The 23,359-nt window shown below is 39.3% G+C and overlaps 2 protein-coding genes across 2 annotated transcripts in view; both read right to left on the bottom strand.

Moving 5' to 3' along the window:
• LOC126699459 (receptor-like protein EIX2) overlaps positions 1-20,760 on the bottom strand; it is an 85,014-nt gene extending 64,254 nt beyond the window's left edge. The window contains exon 1 of the mRNA XM_050397291.1: positions 20,169-20,760. Coding sequence (XP_050253248.1) covers positions 20,169-20,745 — 577 coding nt within the window. The 5' untranslated portion in view covers positions 20,746-20,760. The remainder of the gene's footprint in view (positions 1-20,168) is intronic.
• A 5-nt stretch (positions 20,761-20,765) lies between these two features.
• LOC126699457 (receptor-like protein EIX1) lies at positions 20,766-23,070 on the bottom strand. Its single transcript, XM_050397289.1, has one exon. It carries the CDS (start codon positions 22,426-22,428, stop codon positions 21,577-21,579), a length of 852 nt encoding a protein of 283 aa, XP_050253246.1. The 5' UTR covers positions 22,429-23,070; the 3' UTR covers positions 20,766-21,576.
• Between the last annotated feature and the right edge of the window lie 289 nt (positions 23,071-23,359).

The following is a 23,359-nucleotide window of genomic DNA, read 5'->3' as shown; positions in this document are numbered from 1 at the left end:
CCTGGCCCGTGGCCAGTTTTAATCTATAATCTATGAAAGAACATTGAAATCCCTACTTTCCCTTCAATCTAAAGACATACAAAGACACTTATCATACAAATTAAAAAATATCCAAGCAATACCTGCCTGGAGACTTTTATCCAATGACCCTGTGACCGCTTCCTCATATGTTTTTGCACAGGTAGCACTGATAGCATCATTCTTGGAAAATAGAATCTCTACATCATAAAAATTATAAGCTTACATATATCATGTGATGTAAGTGCTATTTAGTCCTCTGCGCACCTAAATCAATGCCTATTTTCTGTCTCTAGCCTAATCCCATGGCTGTCTATCCTGGCCCGTGGCCAGTTTTAATCTATAATCTATGAAAGAACATTGCAATCCCTACTTTCCCTTCAATCTAAAGACATACAAAGACACTTATCATACAAATTAAAAAATATCCAAGGAATACCTGCCTGGAGACTTTTATCCAATGACCCTGTGATTGCTTCGTCATATGTTTTTGCACAAGTAGCACTGATAGCATCATTCTTGGAAAATAGAATCTCTTTGTACATAATCTTAGCAATGCATAACTTCTCAACTAGAATTGTGTTCTCCTTTGTTAAATTATTTAGTTGCACAGAACATATTGTAATTGCAAACATTGAGATGTTCAGTAAGTTTGCTATAACTATTAAAATTTATTTATAAGAAAGAATAAAAAGAACTAAAAAAACTATAAAAAAGCCATTCAGGAGCCCCATGGGTTTCTCATGACAAGTGGAACCAACTTCTATTCTATACATTATCAGAAGCTACAGACTCATCATTTAAAATGGATTTAGAGGAACAAATGTGAGCAATCACATTGATAAGGTTTCTCATCCCATGACACATGGCCATTAGGATTTTCTACCATTATTTATGAAGGCTGCCATTTTCATTAGCATCCCTTTTCAATTACAGACAGAACATAATGGAACAATTCAATGTCCATTGGAAATGCAAAAACACCCTCACCAAATGTAGTCAGTTCAACTTTAAGTGCTAACAACAGAAAGAAAATTAATGAAATGATTATACGAGAATGTTGTACCTGCTTCTGGATGCGCTCCCTTTCAGTGGCTATTGGTCAATTTGAAATTTTTTTTTTTTTTTGGTGTTTTTTGAATTTTAGTTATATGTTTTTGTGTGTGGAAACTGAGCTATTGGTCAATTTTGAATTGTTTTTGTGTGGAAACTTAGCTATGATTTATTTTTGTTTAGTGGAAACTGAGCGAGGTGGAGTTATCAACTTGCTTCCTGATAATCAGGTTATACGTCTTTTTTTTCTTTTTCTTTTTCTTTACATTGTGTTTAAATCTGCTTTTATGCTTGGAGTTATTCATTCATGATACCTACCATGGGTTGGCCAACTTGTAGGAAAATAAGCTTGCCTTGAGAGAAACTTTATTGAAATATGCACAAAACTTACACATTTATATATCTCTAGCATTCATTAATGCAATATTTCAATTAAGAGGGTGATTGAGGAAATTGTTTCAATAAGTTATCTGCTGAATCAGCAATAAACAAAAAAAATTATTTCCCTGTGCACTTTTGTTTCAGCTTGAGCATAGTATATCTGCTGCATATTTTAGGAAGAATACTTAAAACAAACAAAATAGTTTATTTTTTCTCTTTGTTATGAATTCAGTGATATGACAGCATAGAGAGAACTAATTTTTACTCAACAGTGAGTGATATTTTATGTTGATATTGCACTTGCAGTAAACAAACCAAGATATAGTTTTGTTAATATTAATTTAGACCAATTATTATGCGTTTCATAAGTTAAAAGAGAAGAGACAGAAAAGATGATTCAGGGTAGTTTTTGGGATGAATCGGAGGATTGTGACTTTTTATGTCCCTTTGACTGACTCTATTATTAAGTCTCCTGATATATATGTTTGCAATTGCCAGTCAATAATGTTTGTGCCACATTCAAAATAGTAGGAGTGTGCTGTTACATAATTAGATATGCAGAAAGTATGGCTTCAATCTGTTTGACTTCTCTACTGCTTTAGGGATGTCAATGGGGTGGTTTTGGATGGGGCGGCACCAAATTGAAGAAAAGATCAGATTACATAATTGCTCTTTCTCTTTATAAAGTCTAATATTTACTTATAAAGAAAAGATCCACTATTATCTCACCTTTAATAAACTTGAATTTAATATTAGGTATATGCAAGTACCTGTCCTAGACTGTTACACAAGTTGCGATGAATCTACTAAGCAACCTTTTTTACACGTTTTTATTCTAAGCTTGCCTTGAGAGAAACTTTTCATGATCCAATGTTCTATTTTCATTTTACTTTTGAATCTATAATAGTCTCAAGTAGTACCAAATACCAATCTTTATTTTTTTTATAAAAAAAATCAAATAGTATCATTGTGTGTCAAGTTTTTTTTTTTTTTTTTTTTTTTTTTTTGGCTGTATATATGTGTACATAATAATGATGTTGGCTGTACATATGTTTTTGTTATTGGCTTCTCACAAGAGTTTGATAGAATTCCTAAATTTTATATATCTCTAGCATTCATTAATGCAATATTTCAATTAAGAGGGTCATTGAGGAAATTGTTTCAATAAGTTATCTGCTAAATCAGCAACCAGTGCCCAGCAACCACGCACCGGCCCCATTCACTTGCTTATCGTAGAGGCTGTAAGTACACAGTGCCTCACCACTATGAATAGTATAGTGGGGTTGAAACACGAGAGTGCCCGCCCTTTCTTTCAAGCAGGCCACTTTTTCCGGAATGCAGTCCACTTCAACCGCTGTTTCACCTCCCAAAAAGCAAAGTTGGCTTGACGAGCGCAGATGTGAGGAAGCGGGAGCAATAAAACCAAAAATCTCTTTCTTGTCCTTCTACTTAAGGGGCAAAGAGAAGCGCTTTTGCTACTGAGAAAGCGAACGGTCAGCGCGAAGGTTCAAGACTTAGCCGAGCATTAGCGAAGCTAGATTCTCATAGCGAGGCGCTCCGAGTTAGCGAGGTGCTTCGAGTTAGCGAAGCGCTGTAGTAGCCCCGAAGCCCTATATGCTATAATGCTGAGCCAAGGACGCTCCGCCCTATCTATAGAAGCAGTCAACTAAGTTCTGAACGAATTAGCTCCTTGGCAATGGCTCAATCTATAGATAGAAAGCCCTATGATGGGAAACTACCACGTTCTATTTTCATATTACTTTTAAATTGTGTTTGTGATGAAGAAGAACCAGACATTCATGGTGCAATGGATTTTTTCTTCTTTTCATTTTGCGTTTGTGATGAAGAAGTTGCTATATATGTCTACAGTGTAATGGGGTGGTAGAATATTGCTTATTGTAATGGGGTGTAATGGGTTTTTTTTTTTTTTTTTTTTTTTTGTTGTGTTTTGTGTTTATGATGAAAATGAAAAGTAAAATGTTCTTTGTTATCAGGAATTGATCTTTTGTCCTTTGTTATTTTTTTAAGCATAAAAATACACCGGTATAGCAATTGATCTTTTTTTGTGCAACTCCCAAAAAAAAAAAAAAAACCCAAGTAGTACCAAATACCAATCCTTATTAAATTGAAACATAGAGGAATTAAACTCTTATATTTAGTTATTTGAGGATTTCTTTTAGTATAGCGTTAACTGTTTGTCTATATACATTTAATTTCTAAATATTGTAGTATTCTCTTTACATTTAAAAAACTCATGAGACTCAATTTCAATTGTAACTTATCATGTTTAAATAATTTATTTTGAATTTTAAGTAATTAATATTTGCATTGGTATGTTGTTGAGATTCAATAGTTGTGTCTTTAAAATCAAGAGGAATTGAAAAACAATATCTAAACTTCAACGTTTTTTAAATATAATGAATGCATTGAATATTTAGTGGAAGACATCAAATAAATGAAATTGAAAAATAAGAATGTGCTACTAGAGAATCGATGCTGAATTTCAATAGCTAATGTCACATCATTTGGAAAAAATTGGTAGCTTTCCCGTGCATCGCATGGGTTAGCGACTAGTTATTATTATTTCAAATATGGAACACTCTTAAGATATGGAACATCCTTTATGTGTTTTTTTTTTTTTTTTTTTTTACATGTCCACTGTTAAATGTTCGTGAAAATATATAATGAGGGAAAATTATTGTGTATTCTCAGAGTACCATAAATGTGTACTCTCCCATCTCACATGAATAGTGAGTCTCACTAATTAAATTCACGGTAGGACCTACCATTCATGTGAAAAGGGGGACTACGTATTTATAGTACTCCGAGAGTACCTAATAATTTTCCTATAATGAGTAGCTCATCTAATAACATTGGTCCATATTTAAAGTTATATTTCCATACAAAATAATACCACAAGAAATTTTATATTACACTTGAAAGCTCCAGATAAATTTATGTTTTAAAAGAAAACCATACTAAAAGTTGGTGTATTTAACAATTTTTTCCCTTTAATTTACAATAATTTTCTTCTTAATCATGTAAAGGGCAGGACACTTGCTACAAATCGAACTTAGACTCCCTTAGGTGAGCCAAACATGGCCGTTGAGCCCTTGATTTTTCTTTTCTCCTTGCCGAGTCTTCTTTTTTTTTTGGGGGGGGGGGGGGGGGGGGTGTGTGTGAATTTGGTATTGGCCAACAATCCGTCAGAATTCTTTGATTTTGATGGTGAGAGGTTTTCTTGGGATGGAAACCTAGGTGTATATCATCATAGGACTCTCTCTCTGTAAACCCATTTTTGGTTGACTTGAGTGTTTGCTTATATATTATGGAAAAGTAGGGCACAAATTCAAAGCCTCAAATCGATCAAGGGCATGAATGAAGAACTCAATATCCCTAAGTCTCGATTGATTGAACTACTGAGATTGCAGTCCAGCTAGCTCCTTGAGCTATTCTCAAATCTTCACCATGATCTTCAAGTACACCACTAAGATACTTAAGGACTTACAATTTAACCCAAGTAATTTAACATGGTTTACCAGCACTAAAGATACATAAACATAATAATCTCATTTTTTGGCAATCCATGACAAAACCAGTTACAAAAGTAAACTAAATTACAACATAACCTAAGTTACAATTGAAATAGCCTAATTTACAACATTTGATCCTGATCCCAAGTAGCCGTTGCATGAACTAGGAACAACTATATAACTTAATTAGCTTCAACTTGTCTATCTTGAAAGCACATAGCAGAAATGTTATCAATGCCATGAGGAATACAATGACAAGTGATAACAATTATACAAATCAAGATAAATAAATTCAATTCACAATGCCAAAAGATACATCAATTCAATTCAAATCTAAGCATGTGAAACAAATAGTAAATACCAAATAAACATATCTAGCTATATAATATCTAAAAGTTGAAGTGTAATATTTATTGTTGTTACATTCTTGTTAAGCCACATCAGCATAATATTTCAGTCCACTTTGCTCCATTTTAGTCTACTTTAGTCTATTTAGTCCATTTCAATCCATGTTGGTCCACTTTGGAATATTTGGTCTATTTTGGTCTATTATATCCACTTCTGTCTATTTCGTCCATTTGGTCCATTTCGGTTTATTCTTAATTTTCACTTCGGTCTATTTGGTCATTTTCAGGCCATTTCGGTCCATTTTGGACTAATTAGGCCTTAAATTAATTCTTTTAATAGATTACCTTTTTAGTTTTGGACTCAAAATTTCAATTTATTCTTTTTAATTTTTGTGTTGAAAACCTATAAAATTTTATTCTATTTGAACCAACTCTTTAGTTTTGACCTAAAAAATATCAAAGGTCTTGTAGCTGAATTGACACCTCCCTATACACAAAGTGCTTAAGAGTCTAGGAAGGTAAGGGTTTGAACTACGAGATTAGCAGCATGTTATAATTATTTCTCAAAAAAAAAAAATTTTTTGACCTAAAAAATATAAATAAAATAAACATTAAAAATTAGATATATGGGCCCTAAAAAAGCAATAAAATTGAAATATTTACAATAATACCTTAAAATTAAAGTTTCAATAACATAGGATTTATATTATATTTGGAAAGAAAAAAAATATTACAATTCTAAACTTATATAATAATCTAAATTTTATGTAATATGTTATATGTTTTCTATGAAATGGAGGTGTACACTTTTTTTTAGAAGGTGCTAGATCATAGTTACAACTTTGAGAACCAAACGTCAGGTTAGGTGATATCGTGAGTTGGAGATAAAATTTTAATACAACCAACTTAAGCCCAAATGTCAACTTTTTTTAAGGAAGTTTTCTAGTCAATTTTCTGCTTGAAAGGTTAATAATCTTTTATATATATAGTCCAAGATTTGTACAATACTCCTTTCTTTTTAATACAGCCATCGCACTATAAACATATTCCAACAAATAGGCGGAATCATTTTCGTATGAATAAGGAATAATACTGATCTGATGTTGTTAGCATCTCCAACTCGGAACCTTGAAATGAATCCCAGGGCTAGTCTCTCAAGTGCTCTAAAAGCGCTATAAATAAAAATGCATGAACAAATTTGAAGGACTTTCCACCCGGGAATGTGATCGTTGTCATGGCCATGATTAATTTCACAATTCTGCAAGCGCCTTTTTTAACATAAAGTTACAATTTACATTCAATCAAAAGGAAGAAAAACATTTTAGAAATGTGCAATTTATGTATGTTCCACGTGGTAATTACAAGGCAATTCGTGATCTAACTCAATATGCTAAAAACATTTTAGATTTTGTCATTCAGATAAAGGAAACTCTTGTATTATTGAGTGTGATTTAGTTCAAGATATACTGTTTTTATTCTCTTCTGAATGAAATAAAGATGTATGGAATTAGTATTGCTATGAATGAAATAGAAGGGTTCATCAAAAAAAAAAAAAAAACAAAAACAAAACAAAAAGAAATAGAAAGTAGTACTTACTATTTGGACTTGGGCTTGGGCTTTATGCTGCGGCTCATTTATTTGTCCGCGAAAATGAAATATTTGCGTTTCCCCTTCTTTGGACTTTAGGCCGCTTATTTGAAGGTCCATGTTTCACGTGGATGGCCCATTGGCCCTTGGTACATTCATGACAGACAAGCTTAAATATAGCTTATTTTAACCATAGTTTTAACTATTAAGTAAATCTTTTAAAAAAAATTTATTCTAATAATTTATAGTAAAATAATTTATTCTAATTATTAATAGAAACAACCAAGTTAAAGTTACCACCTAGTTCATATATGTCGCCAGTGGCTTCCTTTCAAATAAAAATAAGAAAAATTATTTTTTATTTATAAAACAAAAATAAATCCTATTAAAAAAAAAATCTCCACTAACAATAAATGCAAAGGTTGTATATATTATAAATATGTGGGAAAAATGTCCATACACTCCCTATACTTTTAGTTACTGACCAAAACACCCCTTGAACTTTTATATTGGTCAATTTACTCTCTAAACTATACATAACTGTCAAATTAATATTTCTGTCAGTTTGGTGTTAAAAAAACTAATGGTTAATCATGTGAGAGACACGTGAGATTTAAAAATCAATAATTTTTCTACAATGAATTGTAAAACTAAATCTGAAACACATGTAACACTCCAAAACTAAAGGAAAACAAAATGCACAAGGCTTTTGATGGGAATGACGAGAACACATTACCTTGACGAGGTCAACCTAGTGACGAGGTCACCCCTGACGACGAACAAGCCATCACCGACGAGGAAAGGAAAGTCATTCAATGGTGCCAGCAAGTAACCTGGGCAGTTACGAAACCAGCAAAACAAACCGTTGGAGCCTAATAAAAGCCCCATAATTGGGCTGGAGGCGTTACAAAAGAAAGGCATTAACACCCCAGCGGCTAGCAGTCAAGCTCACATATATAAAGTCCTCACATTGACAGCATAAGGTACATAGATACTGAGACTCTAAGAGAATACCTATTACTTTCTAGTTTTGTGAATTGCTTTACTGTTCTAACTTTGGCATCGGAGACGTTGTGGCAGGCAACACACCGATGACCCCTTTTAGAAGATACACAGGTGCTGATGGGGAGTTCCATCTGCCTACTACAGCTGACGAGTTTACACCTCATCAGTTTAGCGCCGTCTGTGGGGAACGACATTCTCAAATTCATATTTGAAAACGTAGTTTCCGTCAACCCTCTACATTCAGATGGAATCCAACCCAGATTCAGCAACCTTGGCCCAGCAAGTCCAAGCCCTTGCAGCCACCATTGAAGAACTCACCAAATAGAACCAGGAAATGAAGCTACGGCTCCAACAGGTTCAACAGGCTCAACAGGAAGAGAACCGGTCCAAGGGCAACCTGGAGGGAGAAGGGGATAGTCACCGGAGAGGAACCCCTCAGAGGCCAACTACTCCAGACGAGCAGAACTCGGATCTCCTTCTAGAAATGAGGAAGGAAATGAATGAACTGAGGAGCGCCATTAAGGAGAAGACGGACTGAAACGTAGACAAAATGGTAAGGGCTACGGATTCACCCTTCACCGCCGCGGTACTTGAATGCCCTGTACTGTCAAAGTTTCGCTTACCTCAACTTGAGCCATTCGACGGACTAAAAGACCCACAGGATCATCTTAATACCTTCAAGATGACTCTAGGTCTTCAACAACCACCTGACGAGATACTGTGTCGTTCCTTCCCAACGACTCTCAAAGGAGCTGCAAGAGAATGGTTTACGAAGTTGCCAAACTCGTCCATAGACAACTTCGACCAATTAAGTAGTGCCTTCTTGCGCCATTTCATACGGGGGCAATGCCCAAGGAGGCCAGTAGACTACTTACTCATCATAAGACAGGGAAAGAAGGAAACTCTAAGGTCGTATGTCAAACGATTCACCCGGGAGACTCTGGAGGTGGATGAAGCTGATGACAAGGTACAGCTGATGACAAGGTACAGCTGATGACCTTCAAAGCGGGGTTGAGGTCCAGAGACCTCGTGGCCTCCCTCGCAAAGAACCCCCCAAAGACGATGGGGAAAATGCTCCTGAAGGCACAGAAGTACATGAATGCTGAAGATGCTTTAACTGCCATAAAAGATACCGAGAAGCCAGGAGACAAGGCCAAGAGGGAAGACGACCGTAGGGGGCAAAAGAGAGATCGACCAGACCGTCGGAACAATGACGGGAACAGGAGGAAGGATGATAAAAATCCTCGGACAGTAAGATTTACTCCTTTGGTTATGCCTGTTGACAAAATTTTCACGCAGATCAAGGACGAGCATTATCTCAAATGGCCCAGGCCATTACACTCATCCCCCAATGTCTGTGACAAGAACAAGTATTGCCGGTTCCACAAAGACCATAACCACCACACAGAGGATTGCAGAGACCTAAAGGAGCAAATAGATGAGTTAATACGGAAAGGGAAGTTACAGAAGTATGTGAAGAAAGGAGAATATAGCAAGTTCAGGGACGACAATAAAATCCAGCATGAATCCTTCTCCCGGGATGACGACCGTCCGTCCCAGCCTCCACACAAGGTGAGATAAACACGATTACAGGAGGACCGTTCTCAGGAGGATCGTTCAAATCACTCAAAAAGGCATACCAGAGACAGGTGAACAACGTCCATGCCATACCTCCGTCCAAGCACCGACGAACATACCAGGACATATCTTTCAGTGAAGGAGACGCCATGGGAGTGAAGCAGCCCCACAACGATCCCCTGGTCATAATGTTGAATATAGAAGGGTTCAATACCAAAAGGATCCTCGTTGATAATGGAAGCTCCGCGGACATCATCTACTTCCCAGCCTTCCAGCAGCTGAGACTAGATCCTAAAAGACTTCGCCCTTTTGACTCTCCACTCGTCAGCTTCAATGGAGACAGGGTTTACCCCAGAGGCATAGTGACATTGACGGTGACGGTAGGAACCTACCCAGTACAGTTGACCAAACAAGTAGACTTCCTGGTGGTAGATTGTCCCTCGTCCTACAATGTCATCATTGGGAGGCCTACCCTCAACAAGTGGAAGGTGGCAACGTCAACCTACTGTCTGAAGGAGAAATTCCCAACAGATAATGGCGTCGGTGAAGTGAAAGGTGATCAACTCCTGGCAAGAGAATGCTATCAAGCTGTCCTAGCTGGGAAGGAAAACCACACATGGATGATTGAAGAAAAAGAAGAAGACAGGATAGAGGCCCTGGAAACAGTGGAATTGGTAGAAGGAGATGCGAACAAGATGACCAAGATAGGGACGACGTTGAGCCCCGAGATGAGAACAAGGCTCATAAGGTTCTTTAAAGAGAATCTAGATGTCTTTGCATGGAGTCACGAGGACATGCTGGAAATATCTCCAGAAGTCATCCAGCACAAGCTGAATGTGGACCCAGAACGGAAACCCATTCAGCAATGACGAAGAACCTTCGCCCCAGAACGAGATCAGGCAGTTATAGAGGAAGTTACCAAACTCTTGACGGTTGGATTCATCCGGGAAGTGTATTATCCTGAATGGCTCGCCAACGTCGTCCTGGTAAAGAAAGCAAACGGGAAATGGAGGATGTGCGTAGACTTCACCGACTTGAACAAGGCATGCCCAAAGGACAGCTTCCCTCTACCAAGAATAGACCAGCTCGTGGACTCCACAGCCGAGCACAAGTTACTGACGTTCATGGATGCCTTCTCAGGGTACAACCAGATAAAGATGGCTGAGGAAGACCAGGAGAAGACCGCCTTCATCACAAGTCAAGGACTCTACTGTTACAAGGTAATGCCTTTTGGGTTGAAAAATGCTAGAGCTACGTATCAGAGGTTGGTGAACAAAATGTTCAGTCAACAGATTGGCAGGAACATGGAGGTGTACGTGGACGATATGCTTGTCAAGAGTAAGGAAGAGCTCACACATCTGGACGACTTGAAGGAAACTTCTGCAACCCTCAAAAAACACCAGATGAGGTTGAATCCAAGTAAGTGTGTTTTTGGGGTAGCCTCGGGGAAGTTCCTGGGATTCATGGTGTCCTAGAGAGGAATAGAAGCAAACCTAGAGAAAGTACGAGCTATCATCGACATGGCCTCACCCAAAACTGTCAAGGATGTTCAAAAACTCACAGGAAGGATAGCAGCTTTAAAGAGGTTCGTCTCTAGGGCTACAGACAAATGCCTGCCCTTTTTCAAGACTTTGAAGCAGGCTTTTGCCTGGACCGACGAGTGCGAAGCGGTGTTCCAAGAATTAAAATGTTACCTAAGCAGTCCACCTCTCTTAAGCCCGTCCAAAGAAGGGGAAAACCTCTAGGGCTACAGACAAATGCCTGCCCTTTTTCAAGACTTTGAAGCAGGCTTTTGCCTGGACCGACGAGTGTGAAGCGGCGTTCCAAGAATTAAAACGTTACCTGAGCAGTCCACCTCTCCTAAGCCCGTCCAAAGGAGGGGAAAACCTATACTTATACCTGGCAGTGTCAGCCTCGGCAGTAAGTGCAGCCCTGATCAGAGAAGAGGGTAAAAAGCAGCTCCCTGTTTACTACGTCAGCCAAGCCTTCTAAGGAGCTGAGGCCAGATACCCAAGGATCGAAAAGATTGCTTTTGCGCTAGTAGTAGCCTCGCGCAAGCTAAGGCAATACTTCCAGGCAAATCCCATTCTTGTAATGACGGACCAACCCATCAAGAAATCAATGAACAAGCCCGAAGTAGCAGGCAGGATGGTCCAGTGGGCAACTGAACTTAGTCAATTTGACATCGAGTACCATCCTAGAACAGCGATCAAGGCGCAGGCTCTGGCGGACTTCATCGTAGAGTTCACTCTTCCAGACGAGGATAGGATTATCGACGAGGTAGACAGCTGGACGATACAGACTGATGATTCGTCAGCCCAGAGGAAGGGAGGAGTAGGGGTCGTCATAACCACCCCTGACAGAGAAGTACTAAAATATGGGGTCCGACTAAAGTTCCCAGCCACCAACAACGAAGCTGAATACAAAGGAATACTGACGGGACTGAGGCTTGGGAAAGCTCTTGGTGCCAAAAACTTATTGATCCAAAGTGATTCAAAGCTAGTGATCGGACAGATCAGGGGAGAGTACGAGGCAAAGGAAGAAAGGATGCAGAAATACCTCAAGCTGACGAGATAACTAACTCAGGAGTTCGATACAGTGGAGTTCGTGCAGATCCCAAGAAGTCAGAATATGGGGGCTGACGAAGTATTAAAGCTAGCGTTGTCAGAAGAAGGGGGGATTAGCACAGACCTGGCGATGGAGGTCCAGAAACACCCTAGTATCAAAGAGGTTGCAACATTCACCATCCAGAGCACAGACACCTGGATGACACCCATAATATCTTACCTCCAGGACGGGCGCCTCCCTCAAAACACAGAAGAAGTTAAAAAAATCAAGAAGAGAGCCGCTAGGTTCACGGTCCTGAATGACGCCTTGTACAAGAGAGGCTTCTCTATGCCCTACTTGAAGTGCGTCGACGAGGAAGAGGCTAGATACATCCTGGAAGAAGTCCACGGAGGAATTTGTGGCGACCACGCCGGTTCCAGATCCCTGGTGAACAAGGTAGTAAGAGCAGGATATTTTTGGCCAACCATGCAGGTGGACGCTGCTGAGATCGTCAAGAGGTGCGACAAGTGCCAGCGATATGGGAATGTGCAACGGCTTCCAGTAGAGAGAATGACAACTATAGCTTCCCCATGGCCATTCGCACAGTGGGGAATTGATATCGTCGATCCTTTGCCCCAAGGTAAAGGTCAGGTAAAATTCCTACTTGTTGCTATTGATTATTTCACGAAATGGGTTGAAGCAGAGGTCCTAGCAACGATCATTGAGGCTCGGATCCGGAGCTTTGTGTGGAAGAATATAATCTGCAGGTTCGGGATTCCCTTGACGATCATTTCAGATAATGGGAGGCAGTTCGACAACCTAGGTTTCAAGGAATTCTGTTCAAATCTTGGGATCAAGAATCAGTTCTCGTCCCCAGGGCATCCTCAGGCAAACGGGCATACGGAAGTGACGAACCGGACGCTGCTCAAGATTATCAAGACCATACTGGATGATGCGAAGGGTGCCTAGCCAGAAGAACTACCAAATGTCCTGTGGGCCTACAGAACCACCGCCAGAACCCCAACAGGAGAAACCCCCTTCAGGCTTACCTATGGCACAGAAGCAGTAATCCCAATCGAAGTGGGGGTGATGAGCATCAGACGAGGAACTTTCAACGAAGGGATCAACGATAACAAACTACGACTCAACCTAGATTGTCTAGACGAAGTAAGAGACAACACATCCAGCAAGATGACGAAGTATCAGAAAAAGATGGCCGAATACTACGATAAGAGGGTCAAACTCAGACGAATGAACATAGGAGACCTCGTCCTACGCAGGACCACCACAGCAACTAAAGACCCTACCCAGGGAAAGCTGGGTCCTACTTGGGAAGGTCCTTACCGAGTCATTCATTACTCAAGGCAAGGAAGTTATCACCTGGAAACCATGGACGGACAAAGGCTCCCTCGACCATGGAACATTGAGCATCTAAAAAAGTACCACCAGTAGATGTAATAGACAAATGCAGTCACTCTTGAATTTAATAAAAAAAAAAAAAAACTTTATTCTTTGATGTCTTTATGCAAACAGGTCTAGCCAATTGTAAGACGAACTAACGTAACAAGATTCCGCCTTGATGGATGTAAGTTACTGATGACAACGCCAATGGATATAAGGCAAACTAAAGTAACAAGATTCCGCCTTGACAGATGTAAGTTACTAACGACCCTCATAACGGGTACAAAATATGTGAAAGCTAAGTGATAAGATTCCGTCAAGACGGATGTAAATCACTGACGAATCCCGAAGTGACGAGATTCCTTAACCGGATGTAAGTCACCAAAAAATGGCCAAGTGATAAGATTCCGCCAAGACGGATGTAAATCACTGACGAATCCCGAAGTGACGAGATTCCTTAACCGGATGTAAGTCACCAAAAAATGGCCAAGTGATAAGATTCCGCCAAGACGGATGTAAATCACTGACGAATTCAGAAGTGACGAGATTCCTTAACCGGATGTAAATCACCAAAAAGTGGCCAAGTAATCAGATTCCGCTTTGACGGATGTAAGTCACTCACGAAGGCCCCAGAAGAAAGTGAATGTCCCCAGAACGTGCTGGTGACGTAGACATAATCCTAAAGCCTACGCAAATGGCAAAGTCCCACTCGACGAACTCAGGATACTGACGAACCCACAAGAGAAAGAACAAGGAGAAAAAGAAGGAGGACAACAACCCTCATCAAGGATAAGGAATGACGAGCAAATCACGGCTAAAGAAATTTACGCTAAGTACCAGCTAAGTACAAGGTATGCTAAGAAGTTTATGCTAAATCACAAACATATGCATGGTCATAGACAGGAGCATAACCACAAAAATAGGTAAGTACTAAATCATAAAAAGCCCAAAAACAGAGGGCAAATATCCTTGTTCTTCCTACAGACCCATAAAACGGAGGGCCAAGAGACATTGTTCTGAAAATAGAAATAAAATATATATATATATATATATATATATATATACATCTCCAAAAAAGCCCAAAACACAACGGGCAAATATAAAAGATAAATTTTCCTAAGTATCAAGTTCGGGTGTCTGGAGCGTCAATAACAGGATCGTCAGCAGCAGCGGGAACATTCTCAGCAATAGGGGCGTCATCAGCAGCAGGGGCGTCACCTTCAGGTGCAAAAGACTGGGCAGCCTCGTCAGTAGCCATCTCTTGATCTACCACTTCTAGATCCAAATTCGGCAGATCAACCCCTGTAGGGTGCTTGACGAGGTACCTGCGAAGGAGCTCGAAGCCCTTGAAGTACCAGCTGAAGAGTACTGTGGAATACTCCTCAGTTTGCTAAAAGGCCTTGACGGACCTGGCAGCGATCGTCTTCAACTTCTCCTTTGCCGCCTGAAGCTGGTCGTCCTTCTCCAAATTCAGCTGACGCTCGACCCTAAGGTCAGAATTCAGAGCCTTGACTTTCTCCTTCAATGTGGCAACCTCGTCCATCGACTCTATGAGGTCCTTTTTCAGCATCGAGTTCTCCTTTTCCAGAGCCTCCATCCTGGACGTCAGAGAAGCCACCTTAGCCTCTTGAGTGAGACACTCAGAAGCAAGGTGAAGGCTCTCCCCTAACACTTGACGAAGCAAGATAAGTGCGTCAGTAAAAAAAAAAAAAAAGGAAAATAATTGATGTGAGAAGAAACCAAGGAAAACGCATGAACAGCCTTACCTGCACAATCTTATGAACGTGCTGACTTGCAACCACATTGATAGGCACTCTAGAAAAGACCTTAAGGTCCTCAGCCCTCACAACGTTATGTGCCCGCTCCACAGCCACACCTTCGTCATCAAAGACGGACGAGCCAACTCTCTCCTTCTCTTTGTCTTTGGCTGACAGTCTCGGCCTCTTTGATGACGGGGTAGGGATCTCCTCAACTGAAGTAGCCGGCGAAGCCACCCGTGTGCCCTCAACTCCCGAGACGATGGGAGTAGCATCCACAGAGGGGACGACAGAAGGACCCTTCCCCGTAACACGAACTACCTTCTTGCCAATACTAGCCAAGGGTTCGTCCTTCTTGGCCCTCATCTTGGTGTACATATCCTTGTTGAACTTGGTCGTCATCTCTAAAAAAAAAAAAAAAAAAAAAAAAAAAAAGACTAAGAAATCTAAAGTACGCAAGTGAAGGTCAGTACTGACGAGGTAAACACTTACTCTTCTTCTCCTCGATGTTAATGCTGCGCAAAACGTAAGGAGATGGATCCGGACCTAAGCAGTAGAAAGCAAGTGTCCGTAGGCCAAGGAGATCGTCCCAACTCTCAATCGACTTTGCGTATTCAATTGCCTTCTGAACACGACCCTGGTATTTGCTCTTCAACTTTGGGTGTTTTTTAACTGCAAAAGAAAGTGAACAAGTGGTTAGTGACGACCAAACATGCAAGACAAAAATAAATAGACGAGAAGAAACATGGATGCACCTAAGTTTGGGGTTCCCCACCGACGAAGTAACCTTGGGATATCACCCCAAGCCTCGCTAGAAGGGGTCTCAAAGTCATCCCCGGACACGAAAATGAAACGTGACTTCCAGTACCTGAATGACGAGGCTAAACCCTTAATGATTCTAGTCCCCCTCGTCCAAGGGACTAGTTCATAGTACCCATACTCTTTTGATTCCTTTAAATAGTAGATATGGATGAGCTCACTCACTTTGATCATATCTTCGTTGGCAGCCAGCCAAATCTCCATACAATTGATAACTATCCTCCAGGAGTTAGGCATGAGTTGCCCGGGGGCAATGCCAAAGTGATCCAGGAGCTCCATCACCAAAGGATGGACGGGTAGCCTAAGTCTAGAAGTGAAAACAGCCTCGTAGAAGCACACTTCACCTAGAAAGAAGTGGCAGGCCCGATCCTCAGGACCAGGCCGACGAACGCGAACCCGTGCAGGGAACTGGAACCTATCCTTAAACCTAGCCACTGTGTCAGCGTCCAGCCCACACTCCTCGTTAAGAGCGTAAAAAGCCCTAACCTGACGAGGGGTGGAAACGGCTGTATCACCCTCGACCGGGCCGCCGCTAGACGACAACCCAGTTTCTAATTCACTGGATCTCACCTCCGACATCCTCCTCATCTCTCTCTCAAACCAAGCCAGTGACCGGCCTAAAATTGGAGATAACTCCCCTAGAACCACACTCAACCCATTACCTTCAAAAAGATAGTCCCCAGTCAAAGGAAAAAAGTCCCCGAAAACACCCAAAGCCACCCCTAAGCGAGCAAAAAGGAAAGAAACTGAGGGGCAAGCTACCCAAACTTTAGAGGAACTAACCATGAAAAGGGATACCTAATCCTAAATGCCCACATATCAAACACAAAAACAACAAAAAGTAAAAGACAAAGGAAAAATCAGGGATTTGTAAAGGGGCCATGAAGAAAAAAATTTGAGAAAAGTCGAAGAAGTAGCGTACCTTGAAAAGCGGAACAGTCAAGGCCGGAGAAATTCGTCACTGGAGCAAGGTCAAAGTCGCTGGAGCAGAATCGGAATGATTGCAGAAACAAGCAAAAGAGACAAACACTCGGAGCAAGAAAAGAAAGAAAAACCAGAGTGAAGGAAAAAGAAAAGTTTTTAAAACCAAAAACCCAAGGAAACTAAAAAGTAGCGGGAAACCCAAGGGTCATGCCATCAATACCCTCAATCAGCATGTGCCACGTGGCCACGTTCCATACTGCGCCGCCATCACACATTAAATTCGAAACAAAACCCCAAGCGTCACAAACAACTCAGGAAAAGAAACTTTTCACCTTCTGTGGCCCTCATGACACGTTACTGACGACCATAGAACCTGGGGGGCAACTGATGGGAATGACGAGAACACATTACCTTGACGAGGTCAACCTAGTGACGAGGTCACCCCTGACGACGAACAAGCCATCACCGATGAGGAAAGGAAAGTCATTCAATGGTGCCAGCAAGTAACCTGAGCAGTTACGAAACCAGCAAAACAGACCGTTGGAGCCTAATAAAAACCCCATAATTGGGCTGGAGGCGTTACGAAAGAGAGGCATTAACACCCCAATGGCTAGCAGTCAAGCTCACATATATAAAGTCCTCACATTGACAGCATAAGGTACATAGATACTGAGACTCTAAGAGAATACCTATTACTTTCTAGTTTTGTGAATTGCTTTACTATTCTAACTTTGGCATCGGAGGCGTTGTGGCAGGCACCACACCGGTGACCCCTTTTAGAAGATACACAGGTGCTGACGGGGAGTTCCATCTGCCTACTACAGCTGACGAGTTTACACCTCATCAGCTCTCATGATTTACAATCTCAATATGCTTTAACAGATGAAGATGTACTAGGAGTAGACGCAGAACCATGTCCACTCTTGCTACCACAATCTCTTCCATTCCTCGAAGCCATAGTAGCCAAAAACCTATCATTCCTTGCATCTTCCCTTACCCTCCACCACAGTAGCTGCTGTCACCTTTTTGCATGTGTGATCAGCTAGGAACCGATGCTTAAAGCACACCTTTAATTGGAAAGTCTTGCACGTACTTGTATTCGAAAAGGGCAGTATCTCCTTGCACCACCTATCTAGACATGTTGGTTTCTTCTTCTTCTTGGGGTTACAGTTACCAGACTTCTCATGCTTCTCCAACATAGCTTTCTCAACCTCTCTATCTCACAGTGCTAAATTTTAAAACTCACTTGTCTGTCACCTGAGTTAATCATTAGTTTTTTAATACCAAACTAACAGAGATATTGATTTGGCAATTGTGTATAATTTATGGAGTAAATTGGCCAATATAAAAATTCAAGAAGCATTTTGGCCAATAGCTGAAAGTTTATAAGGGAGTGTATAGGCATTTTTTCCTAAATATGTATTTTATATAACATTTTGGTGATTGGCTTATTTGGGACTTTTCTTATTCTCAATTCTAGATTTTTGAAAGACAAGTGAATCTTTTTTAAGAATTGATGATATTTATTTGTTAATAAGTAAACAAGCTTTATCCAAAAGAATTCACAAATCATGAAAAGACTACCATTGAAGTGAAAATTCACCATTGTTAGCATAATCTAGTTCAACATAAAGACTTCAAAAAAAAAAAATCAATGGCCAGTAAGGACTAGAAGATCAATAGGTTTTCAATTTGTTTATAGAGTAAAATTAATTTTCAGCAATAAAATGAAAGATTATATTAATACAAACTTTTTTCCTCTTTTTTTAAGTTTCAACCTATGCTGTCTGCTCCTAATGGTAGCTTTTTATCATCAGATTAAGACATCAATCAGTTTCTAGTGTAGGTAGAGAACAAACCTCATATCTCTTATTCAACCATCAAAAACTTTATCGGTTGAGCTAACTAGAACTCACTTAATACAAACTATTTGATTGTCTACTTTGAAAGGAAAATTTGTTGCGAAATTTAATACAGAATAATCATAGATGTATTAAATAATATAAAAGAACATTAATTTCCATTTTGATATATTGTAAGTGATTAAGTTGAAATATATTAAAAAGTAGCTATTTAATGTCTTTTATTTATTTTTATTTAGTTAATACTTACAAATAGTTTGTCAATAGTTTTTCATTTATGTTTAATTTGTTTTATTTATGTACAACTTTGTAAAACTTCTTCTTTGCATTTTTTTAAAGTATATGTATATTTTAGTCCACTTCTAGCCACACACAACAACAACAACAACAACAACAACAACAAAAAATTCAGATATAGAATAGTTTTACTAGTTTTATTTTTATGTATATATAGATTAGATTTTAATTTAAGTGTATTTCTTATTTTTGAATGATAATTATTATTATTATTATTATTATTATTATTATTATTATTATTATTATTATTTTTTGGTTCTATGCTTTGGCTTCCTTAAAACGAATTCCCCTTTCTGTCTCTGTTTCATGTTGAAGGAGTTAGCTCGTGTGAGAAGCTGTAATGTAACAAGTTGCACTCAATATTCAATAACAATAGACATGTTATTAGCACCATTCAACAATGTCCAAATGCCTCTGAGAGAGGAGCCACAAATAACCACAACAAAGTTAATAGTACAAATAGCCCAAGATGGTAACACTCAAACATGAACTAAATTCAAATTACGCATGACTTTTTTGCAAATTGAGTTGCATTATTGAAAACATAGTGGATAAAACAAAGCCTATAAACACACAAGGCACACCCACACAAATGTTACAAACGGCTCCCGACACTTTTATTTGCGTGAGCAGCAGAAGCAACTTGCAACTCCTGATCTGAGCAACAGGGAAAGAGAAAGCTATCAGCCCAGATTCAATATGATAGATATAGAACTACTTAAAGCGAAGTGAAAATTACCATGCATGTTAAGCTTATACCCTTCAGCACAGCTATGCAACCTGATCATGCAATTTCAAATAAGAAAAGAATCAGTAATTGGTGCTTCTTGAATCTTATAGCATGAGAGTCATAATCAAAAAATGGTGAGAAAAAAAAATTGAAACACACGTCATACCATAGACGAAGTGCTCATTCGGGCCTTTGAAACGTCCTCCACAGTCTTGCCATGTTCACAGCCATTGTTACGTAGAGGCAATCCTTCATGTTCTCCAATGACAAGAAATAGGCATGTCTCCATGGATCCTTTAGCAACAAAGAACCACAAACACCCAAAAAACCTACCACAAATCCAAATCCTGCTGCGCCATAAAACCATTTCCAGAACTCATCTCTATATTCTTCACCATCTCCACCTTGGTTTGGTGTTTGTTCACCAGGCCAACACTTCTGTGAAAGTGGAAGCCCACAGAGTGCTGGGTTTCCAGCAAAATCAGATGCTTCAAAGCTTTGTAGTTGAGTGCTTGAAGGAATTTTCCCAGACAAATGGTTGTATGATAGGTCTAGGTGGTTCAAAAAGCTTAACTCTGACATGCTCAATGGGATTTCGCTTGAGAACTGATTCCTTGACAAATCAAGTGTTTCTAGATTCTTCAACTGACCGATTAAATGAGGGATCTCTCCAATTAAGTTGTTTCCGGATACGTTCAATGCAACCAACTCCAAAAGACTCGAGATCTCAGTTGGAAGTTTCCCAATCAATTTGTTGCCCGAAAGGTTAATCATTATTAATAGTCCAAGATTTTTGACATACTCATCCTCCCTTCCCTTCAATACAACTGTGGCACTATCAAAATATCTTACTTGAGATGTGGAATTTCCAACATCTAAAAAATGACAGTCCAAAAATCGTATCATAATTGTACCCTTTCTGAGCCATGGCCGTGAAATTGTTTAGGCAGAATGGTATGGTTCCAGATATGTCATTTACAGAGAGGTCCAAGGTTTTTAGATATGTCAACCAACATAGATTCAACGGTATGCTTCCATCAAACTTATTGGAACGTAGGATTAGAACGATCAACTTTGGCAGGCCTTCCCCAATCCATGCAGGTACTTTTCCAGAGAATCTATTGTCTCCCAAATCTATAACTTTTAAAGAACTGCATTTTTTCAGGGCCGAAGGTAAGTTTCCGGAGAAACTATTATTAAACAACTTCAAAGTTTCGAGGTTAGACAGCCTGCCCAAAGAGTTTGAACTTCACCAGAGAATTTGTTGCCAGCCAAATTCAAAACGACTAGCTCATGCCAATGCCTTAAACAATTTGGAATCTGACCATAAAATAAGTTATGGGATAGATCTAGAAAAGTCAACGAACGACCATTGATTTTGCAAAGACATGAAATTGACCCTGAAATCCGGTTTTTAGAGAGTTTCAAGATCTTGAGATTAGCTGTGAAAAGTTGCAGTGGACCCTCTAAACTGTTAGCACTCAAATCAAATCCAATACCATTTGAATTCACTGTTGACACATTCGGTAACCGACCATGAATTCGGTTTCTAGAAAGATCTAAAAATTCCAATGTAGGAGGCAGGTCTGCAAACCACTCTATTGGTATGGTATCAGAAATTTCAGCATTGAGGATTTGTAGGACGGAAACATTCCTTTGAGTTTGAATCCAACTTGGAAATCTAGGCCCTAACTTGCAAGATGCCAAATATATTACTTCGAATTGGAAGGGGGGAACCTAATTGAAGTTGAATTCCAAAGCAAGAGAATTATTGGATATGTCTAGATACCATAATTTAGAGAGATTTGAGAAATGGGGTTCAGACATGGTGCCTTGTAGAAAATTCGAGGACAAATCCAAACACTCAAGCTTATATAGATTTCCAATGCTTTTGGGTACAATCCCATTTAGAAAATTCTTTGAAAGATCAAGATATTTTAACAATGGAAATAATGCAAAATTAGGCAACGATCCCGTAAGTTGATTATATGATAATCTCAAATTCTCTAATGAGTCTTCTACACATCTAGACCAGTTATTGATAAGCTCAACAAGCTGTATATTGGGATTATTAAACAAAAAATACAATTTGCGTAAAGTACATATATCCCCAATTGATTTTGGAAGGCTAACAAGTTTATTGGTATCGAGATTCAAACTTTCAAGAGAAGAAAGAGATTTCCAATAATTGAAACCAGAAAGAGATGAGAACCTCTGGGAAGGAAGATCACATCCCCATAAGCTCAAGGTTGTTAAATTTGAAAGATAGCTCACAACTTCTAGCCAATCATTGACGGCACTAAGATATAGGGAAGTTAGATCAAGGTATTCTATTGAAGGCAAATGAGGCAACCATTCAAGATTTTCAATAATTATCAAATCATTCCCCTTGAGATTAAGAAATTGCAAGTGCAAAAGGTTTTCAAGCTGATGTGAAATTGGCCCACTGAGATTGGCCCAAGAGAGATCAAGGTGTTTTAAGTTACTTAGAGACCCAATGAACTCAGGGAGATTGCTCTGATTAAAGTCATTTTCACTAAGATCCAAAAAAGTCAAATCAGGCAACTCAAGTAGGGAAGGGCTAATCATACCTCGCAAAGGTTGGTCTCCATTAAAACGATGTTCACTTAGATGAAGCTCAAGTACTTGATCAGTTTGGTTGCTGTAGTGAACTCATTTCCAATTGCAGTAGTTCCATGAAGAGAGTCGGCCATAGTCATCAACAAGGGCTTTTTTGAATTTAAGGAGCACTTGTCTCTCTCTCTTTGGGCACCTGATATTGTTAGCATCTCCAACCCCAACCCCTGAAATAAATCCAAGGGTGGTCTCAAGTGCACTAAAACTAAAAGTATAAAGAATGCATGAGCAAGTTTCAATGAGTTTCCACCACCCGTGAACATGATCATTGTCATTGCCGGAAAAAGTAATGATTAATTACACAATGAAAGATGGGATAACATTGAGAGGCACTTCCCTTTAAACACACACCCAATGGCCAATGGTGCAGGGAAAAAGTAACGTATATGGGTATGGCATCAGTATTGTCAACTTCAGGAATTTATAGGAAAGTAAAAACTACTTACCAAATGATGTAATGTTTCTGGGTTTCACACTCTTGTCAAATGCTTAACTTTAAAAATTAACCGAGGATGATTTGATTAGTTTTGTTAAGTTGGGGATTTCATTTACTTCCTTAAGTGTCTGTTCGGCGAAAATTATTTTTGCCAACTTATTTTACCATTCAGTTTATTTTTGCTATTATTCATGGGTTCTACTGCATTTTTTTGTAATATTCATGGATCTCACGGTACTATTTCAGCTAAATTTTATTTTTATCTATAATACTTTCATCAAAAAGTTTTCAGTTTCAGTAAAATAAGCGGATTCCAAATGGATCATAAGAGGAGGAAAAATAAATAAATAAGAGAGGACAGGTGGTCGATATTGGTTGGTTGAACATAGAGTCTGGCATTGGGAAGTTGGAGATTTCATTTCCAATATTGTTACAACAAATTATAGG

The sequence above is a fragment of the Quercus robur genome, chromosome 9, assembly GCF_932294415.1.
Source record: "Quercus robur chromosome 9, dhQueRobu3.1, whole genome shotgun sequence".
Taxonomy (NCBI): domain Eukaryota; kingdom Viridiplantae; phylum Streptophyta; class Magnoliopsida; order Fagales; family Fagaceae; genus Quercus; species Quercus robur.
The sequence above is the reverse complement of the archived record's forward strand: the minus strand, read 5'-3'. Positions and strand labels throughout refer to the sequence as shown.